Genomic DNA, 12871 nt, shown 5'->3' on the forward strand with positions numbered 1-12871 from the left:
GTAATGGGGGATACTCACTTTCCTGTGAGACGCCCCCTCGTCATCAGGATCACTCCCCCCCCCCCCCCCCCCCCCAAAAGGCACATATTCACCGGCCCTATAAGACGACATAGGGTGTATAAGAAGACCCCCGACTTTTAAGAAGATTTTATATTTTAACTGGTAAAGTTGGGGGGTCGTCTTATACGCCCAGTCGTCTTATACGCCGGAAAATACGGTAGTTACTGGCCTGCTGTATATAGAGAGAGTGATGAATATGATGAATATTCAGATGTCTGCGTCCTGATTTAGATGTACTCACTTATTTCAGATAGCTGATATTATGAAGATCCAATTTGATGTCAAATAATAAAGATGATAAATGTACCGTATATACTCGAGTATAAGCCGACCCGAGTATAAGCCGAGACCTAGGGTGGAAAATGCAGCAGCTACCGGTAAATGTGAAAAATAAAAATACAGTTGATATCAATAAAAGTAAAATTAATTGAGACATCAGTAGGTTGTTTTTGAATATCCATATTGAATCAGGAGCCCCATATAATGCTCCATACAGTTCATGATGGGCCCCATTAGATGCTCTATATTAAAATATGCCCCATATAATGCTGCACAAATGTTGATTATGACCCCATAAGATGCTTCATACAGACATTTGCCCCAAACAATGCTGCACAAATGCTGATTATGACCCCATAAGATGCTCCATACAGACATTTGCCCCATACAATGCTGCGCAAATGCTGATTATGGCCCCATAAGATGCTCCCCAGACACATTTGCCCCATATAATGCTGCACAAATGCTGATTGTGGCCCCATAAGATGCTCCATAGACACATTTGCCCCGTATAATGCTCCACAAATGCTGATTGTGGCCCCATAAGATGCTCCATAGAGATATTTGCCCCATATACTGTTGCTGCGTTTAAGAAGAAAAAAATCACATACTGACCTCTGGTCGCTCAGGCCCCCGGCACTTGCTATAGTCACCGTTCCACCGCTGGGTGCCGTTTTGTCTTCCGTGTCCTCTGCACTGAAGTTCAGGCACACTAACGCGTCATCGCGCCCTCTGACCTGAGTGTCACTGCAGAGGGACGCGGAAGATGGAGCCCGGAGGTGGAACACGGACAGGTGAATATCGCGCAATGCCCCCGTTATACTCACCTTCTCCTGACACAGTCCCTGCAGGTCCCTGGTTCTATGGGAGTGGAGTCGGGTCCATATTCATTACTGTAATGAGCGGTACCATGTGACCGCTCAACGCTGGAAGAAGCTGCCGGTGCCCGGAGAACCAGGGACCGCTCCAGGAGCAGGTGAGTATGATTAGACAGCTGCCGACCCCTGGGTATGACTCGAGTATAAGCCGAGAGGGGCAATTTCAACCTTAAAAAATGGCCTGAAATTCTCGGCTTATACTCCAGTATATATGGTATATCATTATCATATGTTTCCTCATACAGGATGGTTGCGCGCCAGCTAAGTGAGGAGGCAGTTGAAGTGAACGGTTTATTACATGCACTGGTGTGAATGCCGCATTAAATATAGTGAATTGACTGAGACAAGTAAAGTGCACTTACTACTGCTTGCGTGCGGTGCAGATTGGACTCAGTAGTGCTGGCGTGCGGTACATCTGTAGGTAACCGTGTTTCAGGGGGTACGAACAAAGAAAATAAGTTACCGGAGAATAACTTGTTCGGAAATCCCCGCTGAGCAGGAGAAGGCTCAACCATCGCGTGCTCCGGCCGGAAGCAACGCTGAGGCCACTGCGTGGGTGGCGGGGGCGAAGATGAATGTGACATCACAGGGTTCAGGGTCGGGTGCGTGAGAGAGACAGCTAGCCAACACGTTTCAAGGGAAACAATCCCTCTTCATCAGGGTTGTCTACATCGTGTATCCACATCCTTATATAGTCAAACTCCTCCTCCCTCTGCATGCTGGACACCTGTTGTACTATAAAGGGACTTGTGTATGTAATTATTTAATGAATGAATGAAGACCCAGGTATTGGAAGATCTGGAATGATTAGTCCTGGATATATAATGTCGCTAATGAGTGATTAGTTAAACAAATAACTACTGGGAAAACATGACCCACATTTAAAATGTGCAAGCTTAATGAAAACTAAAATCTATCTATATAATTGTCTAAGGGTCACTTCCTTCTGTTTGTCTGTCACGGAAATCCCGTGTCGCTGATTGGTCGCAGCCGGCTGTGACCAAGCAGCGACGGGCACAGTCCGGCCACGATTTCGCCCCTCCCTACTCTCCTCCAGTCAGTGCCCCTCCATACTCCCCTCCAGTCAGCACTCACACAGGGTTAATGGCAGCGTTAACGGACTGCCTTACACCGCGTTATGCTTTTTTTTTTTAACAGGGATATATTTCCCACATTGCTATATACTATGTGGGCTGTGTTGGATACTACGTGGGCTGTGTTATATACTGCATGGGCTGTGTTATATACTGCGTGGGCTGTGTTATATACTACATCTGTGTGCTATATACTACGTGGCTGTGCAATATATTACGTGGCTGTGTTATATACTATGTGGGCTGTGCTATATACTATGTGGGCTGTGCTATATACTATGTGGGCTGTGCTATATACTACGTGGGCTGTGCTATATACTACGTGGGCTGTGCTATATACTACATGGGCTGTGCTATATACTACGTGGGCTGTGCTATATACTACGTGGCTGTGCTATGTACTACGTGGCTGTGCAATATACTACGTGACTGCTATGTACTACAGGGGCTGTGTTATATACTACGTGGCCTGTGTTATACACTACGTGGGCTGTGTTATATACTACGTGGCTGTGCAATATACTACGTGGCTGTGCTATGTACTACGTGGGCTTTGTTATATTCTACGTTGGCTTTGTTATATACTAGATACATATTCTAGAATACCCGATGCTTTAGAATCGGGCCACCATCTAGTTTATTTAATAACTGAGTTAAAACCTAGTGTCTCTGCATGTGTGCATTTCCTATAGATTGGTCCAGTAATGAAAATACCCCAGATACTACGTGGGCTGTGTTATATACTGCATGGGCTGTGTAATTTACTGCGTGGGCTGTGTTATATACTACGTCTCTGTGCTATATACTACGTGGGCTGTGCTATATACTATGTGACTGGGCAATATACTACGTGGGTTGTGTTACATACTACGTGGGCTGTGTTACATACTACGTGGGCTGTGTTACATACTACGTGGGCTGTTACATACTACGTGGGCTGTGTTACATATTCTAGAATACCCGATGCGTTAGAATCGGGCCACCATCTAGTTTATTAATTGAGTTAAAACCTAGTGTGTCTGCATGTGTGCATTTCCTATAGATTGGTCCAGTAATGAAAATACCCCAGAGAGATGTTCCAGCTCTTTAGGTTCCCAAAGATTTCAGGAGAAAAATGACATCTCTCAGGAACATCAGGTTAGTAGTGATGAGGTTAAATGGCAAAATATTGCCGTAAAGCTGAACTGTGTGATCTTCAAATACTTGTGCAGATCTTCTGTCCTAATATTATTTCTCAAAAAATGTATCAAGTGTGACAATGTTACTTATTGCTATTGTTACTCAGGATGAAAACCTGCTCAACATTAAAGTGGAAGTTGTAGATGAAGACGAGGAGGATATTAGTAATGAGGAGAGTCCTACTGATAGGAGTCCAGGTGAGTAACGGACTCCACCACACAACTGTAGAGACTCTACATCTTCCTCTGTATCACAAAGTGGTCTACATCCTCCGTGTCTTCTGTGTTCCTCCACATATTTAATTTTCGTTTAAAGGGTGTATAAAGAAAACGTGATATGATTCCAACTTAGGACAAATAGATTGTAGGATTGGCCATTTAAGAATCTTCCTTATCCTCTTTTGAAACATTTCCTTCATGAAAGTGGCATGTTTAGGGTTATTGTTATATTGAAAGTCCTTTTTTAGCAGTTTCGATTATCTGACACATGGTGTTCGCTCAAACATCATTTGGCACAATGGAGAATTTCTAGTAATTTCTAAAATGGTGAGCTTCCCAGGCCAAGATGTTACATTATGACAATTCTATATGTATCTGTCCAGAGCACATTGGTACTGATTCGTCAAGGCTTGTTTTTTTACGTCAGCTATAGTGAATGCGCTGGCTTAAGATTCACCTAATTCATTAACAGATGTGTGCCTCTTATCCTTTTAGTGACAAAAAGTGAATGGGCCTTAATAGCCAGCCAAGTTTTATATAAATTGTTTAATTTTATATAATTTTTGTTTGCAATTTTTTTTATTTTTTTTTTATTTTTCACTGTTGATATTTTACAACAAATACTTTGGAAAATTACACAGGTTATTGCAGCAAGTGCAGGTTCTAAATATATGTAGTTTTTTTTTGTTCTGTGTATAATTGTATTTAACGTTGAAAAAGAAATATATATTGATGTCTTATTTTTTTTTTTTGTTTGTTTGCAGGTGTTTTATACATATTTATAACAATTTGTCTTCAAAGAGATAGTAAAATTATTTTGGAGTGCATTTTTTTGTCTTTTTTTTCTTTTATTCACTTCTTCCAATGTAAATAGGGTATCGACAGGTGTCCCAGTTACAGGGTAACACAGCCCCCTGGTGTGCCAAGTGCTACTGGCAGAGTTGGCAAAGTCTTCTATAGATAAAGAGGAGAGACATGGTAACAGGCCACTCTTTCTACTCCGAGAGGTGCCCTGACTGTGTCTCACAGGGTCAGACCTACTCATGCTACATTACTGGAACTTTTACCGTATATTTTCAGTTGTGTGGGGTTAAAGCCCAGGATCAAGTGCCCTAAATTTAATGCTCTTGGTCTTCTCTTTCAGCTTCAGTGCACCACCAGAAGAAATGTTCTCTAGTCAGTTTGGAATACATGGATAGGTGCCAATGTCTAGTTGCCTGGCAGTTGCTTCAAAGGGAATCTGTTAGTAGGATTTCAACCACCACATTATATGCACATGTAGTTCTTTCAAAGAGAAGTCCAGCAAATGAAGTTGTAGTATTGAAATGTCCATACATTCCTTCGTGTCTCGTGATAGAATAGTACAACACAGCAAACTGGTCTTTCCTGCATACTGCTATACTGTTACATTGTGAACAGTTCACACACACAAACAAAGCAATCATGGGGTACTTATGACCTGCTATTGAATTATTATTATTATTATTATTTATATAGCACCATTAATTCCATGGTGCTGTACATGAAAAAAGGGGTTACGTACAGGGTTATAGATATCGTTTACAGTAAACAAATTTGCAATGACAGACTGATACAGAGGGGAGAGGACCCTGTCCTTGCGGGCTTATATTCTATGGGATAATGGGGAAGAGACAGAAGGTCGGGGGTGCGCCAGCTCTGGTGGTGGTGAGGCGGCTTCTCGGGTGGTGGTGAGGCGGCAGCTCGGGTGGTTGGTGAGGCGGCAGAATGATTATTGCAGGCTGTAGGCTTTCCTGAAGAGTTGGGTTTTCAGGTTCCATCTGAAGGATCTGAGGGTGGTGGTTAATTGGACATATTGAGGCGTGGAATTCCAGAGGATGGGGGATATTCGGGAGAAATCTTGGAGGCGGTTGTGTGAGGAACGAATAAGTGTGGAGGAGAGTAAGAGGTCTTCCTCTCCCTAACAAAGGCCTTGTGGCTACTATCCCTACCCTGCTGTATTTTTACACTGATTTGCTTTAATAGGGAATCTATCACCAGGTTTTTGCCACCTAATCTGAGAGCAGCATAAAGTAGAGACCGAGACTCTGATTCCAGCAGTGTGTCACTTACTGGCCTGCTTGCTTTAGTTTTGATTAAAAGTAATTGTATTGTTCTATCAGCAGGAGATCATCACTAGAGGACTAGTAAACCTGCTGCCAGGCAGTCCTCCTATTAATGATCTCTGTATAATCCCGCCCCCACCACTGATTGGCTGCTTTCTGCTTATGCACAGTGTTCAGCTGCCAATCAATGGTGTGGGCGGGGTTATTCAGGGCTCAGCATTCAGACAACTGATAAGTCTGCAGCAAATAAAGCAGCAAGCAGCCCAGTAAGTGACACATTGCTGGAATCATGGTCTCTGTACCCTACATCTCAGATGGGGTAGGAAACACCCAATAACAGATTCCCATAACGCATTGGAATACTGACCAGTGCATTACAGATGAAAATTTAGTCATCATTAAAAGTCTATATATTTGTGTATATTTTTTCCTCAGGAGATGCACAGAACAGCCCGAATGCCTCAAAAGAACGTTGTTCTTTAACTGCTAAGTGTAAAATAGAAAATGATGAAATTACACAAGTTTCCATAGGAGAAGATACCAGTAATCCACACACAGCCCATGATGCATATCCATCACCCTATCTCTATAAACGGGAGCCACATTTATCGAACACTGGCATCTCCGGTGGTACAGGCCGTGGCAGAACAAAACCGTTGTCTATTCATCAGAGAGTGCTGAATGGTGAGAAGCCGTTTTCATGTTCTTACTGTGGAAAATGCTTTTCTTATAAATCGGATCTTATTCGACATGAGAGAATCCACACAGGGGAGAAGCCATTCACATGTTCTGAGTGTGGAAGAAGTTTTACGTATAAATCAGTTCTCATTCAGCATCAGAGGATACACAATGGTGAGAAACCATTTTCCTGTACAGATTGTGGAAAAAGTTTTGCGCAGAGATCCGTACTTTTTAAGCATCAGCGAATTCACACAGGTGAAAAGCCATATGCCTGTCCTGAGTGTGGCAAATGTTTTAATCAAAAATCTTCTCTTGGCGAACATCTTCTGATCCACTCCAGTGACAAACCGTACACCTGCTCCGATTGTGGAAAATCCTTCACCCAGAAATCACATCTGGCCCAACATCAAAAGATTCACACAGGAGAGAAGCCGTTTTTATGTCCTGAGTGTGGTAAATGTTTTCGATTCCAATCAGATCTTATTCGTCATAAAAAAATCCATACAGGGGAGAAGCCATACCCCTGTACAGAGTGTGGAAGATCTTTCACATATAAGTCCGTTCTTATTCAACATCAGAGGATCCACAATGGTGAAAGACCTTTTTCTTGCTCTGACTGTGGAAAACGTTTTACACAAAAATCGATTCTTGACAAACATCGTAAAGTTCACGCCGCTTCAGTAAGCATATAGACAAAATATTATTTTATTCAACGAAAGTATAATTTGTGAAGAAAACTGGTAAGGGAAGCCTCTTCAACATGCTGTTTTACATTTAGGTCTTTTCTTTGGCCTTCTAACAAATCATTAGTTTACTTACAACTACAGTGTTCCATCACAATGCTGAACAAGTAGGATCATTTTATGCTCGGTTCTCAGAACATCTGTATTCTCTAGCTGTCAGACACAGCTTAAAATGGGACTAACTGCCAGGGTAACAAACATTTTCCGGGTTGTGTTGGCTTAGATCTAGTGATTGACTTCTCCATGATTGATTTGTTTTAATAACTTGGGACTTTGTATTTATATGTATATACACAGAGGGCATCTGCTGATTGATTCCTCCAGTTCCAGAATCGCTTGTGGCTTCCACCAAGTTATTAATACAAGGAAATTAGGACTACTGGAAGCAAACAGGCTCACCTGTCTTTAAGGATGTATATTGAAACTATGAATTACAGACATCTCCCCTAATGCAGACAACCACAGACAGGGTCTTCATAATCCAATCAATACATATTTCTAGATGCATACCAACATATCCCAACTATGCATGGTGTTTGCATCATTACAGTATTCAGGAACTATACAATTACTAATTGGCAAGGTAAATTAACATATTTATTAACTAGACTGTCTACTTTGTGTGTGCCTGCAGTCAGAACATTGTGCAGTGGGCACAATGTCACTATTCCCCTCTATTCCCTGTGCAGCTACTTGACCGCGCTTATGTGATTTTTCATTTACATACAGTCGAATGACGACTAGTCTCCAGCTTCTCTTATTGGAAGTGAATTTAGAAAAGTGCAAGAGTCTAGTCAGTACATCACGAAGTATGCCAATACATATATTCAATCATGGTCAGGTGACCACCCATCATGGGGTACCACACTGGGGTACAGGGGAATTGTGACTGTGTGCACATCACACACTTTCACAATTCAGCCGTCACATAGGAACTTCAGACTTTTCTTCTGAGAGGACAACCTCTAAGTAGTAGTGATACCTGTATTGTCTCCATATTATGTTGGATTAGGTTTGCTACTCACTAAATTAAGAAAACTGAGCTGCAGCTGAATATTTGAAATCCCACTTTATCAGAACTTAGATCTGATAATGACATCTGAAATTTCAATGGCAATCATACAGGAGTCTATTCAGGTTATTGGCGAGAAAGATGAAGGTCTGAAAATATGATTGGGTTGTGCAGTACTATAGCTAAAAAAGAAAAAAAAGCACTCAAAGGTGATATTCTATGAGCAGACAACCCCTTTGAGTGCATAACATGGTCCATTTTCTCCTATTATCTTTGTGAAAATGAAAAATTTAGGGCTAACAACATTTTTGGGGGAAAAAACATACCGGTATTTTTTAATGTACACAGTCCAATATTTTAAAATTCTGTGATGTAGCTGTGGGTTCCTGATGCTCACCATACTCTATACAACTAATTTCCTTCAGGGAGTAGTTTCCAAAGTGGTGTCACTTTTTGGGGGGTTTCCAATGTTTAGGTACATCAGGGCTCTGCAAATGCCACATGGCATTCACTAAGGCTGCTTTCACACATTAGGTTTTGCATCAGGCAGAATCCGGCGAATTTTCAAAAAAAACGGATCCGTTTTTTTCTTATAGAATTGTATTAACGTTGGATTGTGCCTGATGTCCCAAAGCGGCAAAAATTGCAGGTTCGGAGAAAATGCTCAGAGGAACGTTTTTTTGTTGCGGCGAAAAACCTGATGGCACCGGAATTGGCGCCGTCCGGTTTTTCTGACAATGGACGCCTATGGGAGCCGAATGCGCCACATGACGATATCCGGTGCCCGAGTCCGGCCTCCAAACTGTACATGCCCTATTCTCTCTCTCTCTTTCTCTATTTACTCTTGATGCTGCCTATGCAGCATCAATAGTAAAAAGATATAATGTAAAAAAATAATAAACAAAAATAAAAAAATTGTGATATTCTCACCTTCCGGCTCCCCCCGCTGCCTTCCCACTCTTTGCGATGCTCGCGGTCCCAGTAATGCATCGCAGCAATGACCCCAGATGACGTGCGGATAAAGATATAATGTAAAAAAATCCAGCAATTTGTCCCTTTCGCGGGATTATGCGGGACGGATGTGTGAAAGTAGCCTATCCCAGCCAACTTTGCATTTCAAAAGTCAGATGGTTCACTTCCAAGCCCTGCCATGTGCCCAAACACTAGTTTTCCATGACATAGGGTATCGTCGTACTCAGGAGAAATTGCGCAGCAAATTGTACGTCCATTTTCTCTCATTATACTTGTGAAAATGAAAAATGTGGGGAAAAAGCTACATTTTTGTGAGAAAAAATTAAGCTTTCATTTTTTCCTTCCACATTTTTTTTTTTATTCTTGTGATGCATGTAATGGATTCATAAACTTCTTGAATGTGGTTTTGAGCACTTTTGAGTGTGCATTTTTAGAATGATGTCACTTTTGGGTGTTTTCTGTCATTTAGCCCCTCAAAATTACTTCAAATGTGAGGTGGTTCCTAAAAAAAATTAGTTTTTGTAAATCTTGTTGGAAAAAAATGAAAAATTGCTGATAAAACTTTAGCCCTTTTAACTTTATAAAAAAAAAATAGTTTAAAAAATGATGCAGATGAAAAGTAGACAAATGGGAATTATTCATTAACTATTTTGTGTTGTATAAGTATCTGATTTAAGGGCAAAAAATTAAAAGTTTGACAATTGCGAAATTTTCGAATCTTTTGTCAAATTTTCAATATTTACATAAATGCCAATCATAGCGACCAAAATTTACTACTAACATAAAAAACAATGTGTCACATAAAAAAACCTGTCTCCGAATCACCGAGATTCATTGAAGCTTTACAGAGTTATTACCTCATAAAGTGATGCTGGTCAGAATTTAAAACTGCTACACTGTAAAGCGCTGCGGAATATGTTGGCGCTATATAAATAAGTATTATTATTATTAAACTGAAGCTCGGTCATTAACTTAGAGTGGATCGGTACTTAAGGGATTAATCCAGATATAACCATAATTGCTGTACAGGTTAGTTGCATATAACTCTTGTCCATAGAAAACACACCCTGGACAGGTGAATGATTAGTAAAAATAGACAGGTTGGGTATACTTGATATATTCAAATAATGTCTCTGACTGCTTGTAGATTGGGACACGGAGAAGGGTGAGCAAAAAATCTAGAACAATTAAATATTGTATATGTACATACTAGATCTTCATTCCAGGCTATTGACATATAATGGGGAAATCGGCAATTCAATAAAATGTGTGAAATTACACTTATCACCGTAACACACATTTCTCTATCACACATGTTAAGATAGTAATTTATAACAATGATTATTTGTCCCCTCGGTCTATGATTTTTGCTCGCCTTTCCCAGTTTCTCAGTCTATAAGCAATCAGAGCCTTTACATATATCAAATAGACCCATGCCTGTTGCATCTGTTTTAACTAATTACCAATCACGTACATCCATGGTGTGTTTTCTATGCACAACATTGCTGTTGAACTGTGTAGAATCATTATGGTTACACCAAGAGTAAGAAAGCATTCTGCATTTGAAACGCATTGGTATTTTATAGTTTTAGACTATAGATTTTAACTAGGATTTAAATAAATCACATGTAAAGCGCCATGGAATAAATGGCATAATAATAATAATAAATAAATCTGCTTTTTATCTTGGATGAAGCTGGACAATTTCCTTTCTTCTACTGCCAAATATTGTTGATGACACCTATCGTGTTATAGAGCAGAAGGAGAAGAATAGATTGATACATACTGTATCGGCACACAGAACCTCAATGGGTTACTAGCATGTTATCCAAGTGAAATAGTAGGATTAGACTAACAATGTGCTTAAGTTGACCTCTGTATGATCAGTCATTGTATATTCAGATGGTTGTAGAAACTTTTATCAGGTTGGAAAAAAGCCTCCGTTTTGGCCAGAGAATGACACTTCTAGCAAAATAGGGTATTTGCCACCTATATATTTTTAAATAACTCTAGTACATTTGCATGTTCTTTATTAGAGATGAGCGAACCCGAACTTTAAGTTCGGAGTTCTTATTGGACAATTAGTGTCCAGTGCTGAACAGGAACTTCCCTTGGAAGGCGAGAGAGAGAGATTTTCTCCACCTCAAAAGTTTGGATCCTCATTGTTTTCAATGGGGTTCGAGTTCTTGTTCAAGTACTGCTACCCGAACAAAACTTTGGAATAAAGCCCAAGCAGAACCTGAACTTCCATGGGTCCGCTCATCCCTATTCTTTATGCTGCTGGTCATTACAGGACATGCCATAGCTGCCCATTTTTGCAGTACTTGGCTCCTATTTGTAGTAGCACATTTACTCTTTGCAACTTGATTTGCCTTGTGTTTTGCCCAGGTCTTGTAATAAAGATAAATATATGGATCCATTATATGACCATGTGATATGTATATACACTCACTGGCCACTTTATTAGGTACACCTGTCCAACTTCTTGTTAACACTTAATTTCTAATCAGCCAATCAGATGGCGGCAACTCAGTGCATTTAGGCATGTAGACATGGTCAAGACAATCTCCTGCAGTTCAAACCGAGCATCAGTATGGGGAAGAAAGGTGATTTGAGTGCCTTTGAACGTGACATGGTTGTTGGTGCTAGAAGGGCTTGTCTGAGTATTTCAGAAACTGCTGATCTACTGGGATTTTCACGCACAACCATCTCTAGGGTTTACAGAGAATGGTCCGAAAAAGAAAAAAAATCCAGTGAGCGGCAGTTCTGTGGGCGGAAATGCCTTGTTGATGCCAGAGGTCAGAGGAGAATGGGCAGACTGGTTCGAGCTGATAGAAAGGCAACAGTGACTCAAATCGCCACCCGTTACAACCAAGGTAGGCCTAAGAGCATCTCTGAACGCACAGTGCGTCGAACTTTGAGGCAGATGGGCTACAGCAGCAGAAGACCACACCGGGTACCACTCCTTTCAGCTAAGAACAGGAAACTGAGGCTACAATTTGTACAAGCTCATCGAAATTGGACAGTAGAAGATTGGAAAAACGTTGCTTGGTCTGATGAGTCTCGATTTCTGCTGCGACATTCGGATGGTAGGGTCAGAATTTGGCGTAAACAACATGAAAGCATGGATCCATCCTGCCTTGTATGGAGCATCTTTGGGATGTGCAGCCGACAAATCTGCGGCAACTGTGTGATGCCATCATGTCAATATGGACCAAAATCTCTGAGGAATGCTTCCAGCACCTTGTTGAATCTATGCCACGAAGAATTGAGGCAGTTCTGAAGGCAAAAGGGGGTCCAACCTGTTACTAGCATGGTGTACCTAATAAAGTGGCCGGTGACTGTGTATATATATATATATACACACACACACTTTTTCTTATTTGTGAACAGAAAACTTTCTTACTCCTGTTATGCAACATTTGAACTTACTTGGTGTTGCAATTGCTGTCGGGCTATTGGTTTTGCTGGTATTATATCCCAACCAATTATGTGTTTGTGACAGACTGTATTACAGCAAATAAGAATTTTCCAAATATGATGGGTTAATAGTTTTATAAGAACACTAAATGCTCTAAGATCCCGTAAACCAAAACTCACAGCAATGCAATATGTATGGCTACTGTGGATGAAACCGAACATTATATTATGTGCATGTAATAGGAGTGCTG

General features: G+C 40.8%; 1 protein-coding gene across 5 annotated transcripts in view; it reads left to right on the forward strand.

Annotated features, from left to right (window-relative positions):
- The window catches only part of LOC143764854 (uncharacterized), a 112728-nt gene extending 100731 nt beyond the window's left edge, over positions 1–11997 (forward strand). For all 5 annotated transcript variants that reach the window (XM_077250886.1, XM_077250884.1, XM_077250887.1 and 2 more), the window contains 3 exons: positions 3354–3448; positions 3597–3687; positions 6228–11997. In XM_077250886.1, coding sequence (XP_077107001.1) covers positions 3354–3448; positions 3597–3687; positions 6228–7165 — 1124 coding nt within the window. In that variant the 3' untranslated portion in view covers positions 7166–11997. The remainder of the gene's footprint in view (positions 1–3353; positions 3449–3596; positions 3688–6227) is intronic.
- The last annotated feature ends 874 nt before the right edge of the window (positions 11998–12871 follow it).

Source organism: Ranitomeya variabilis, chromosome 4 (genome assembly GCF_051348905.1).
Source record: "Ranitomeya variabilis isolate aRanVar5 chromosome 4, aRanVar5.hap1, whole genome shotgun sequence".
NCBI lineage: Eukaryota > Metazoa > Chordata > Amphibia > Anura > Dendrobatidae > Ranitomeya > Ranitomeya variabilis.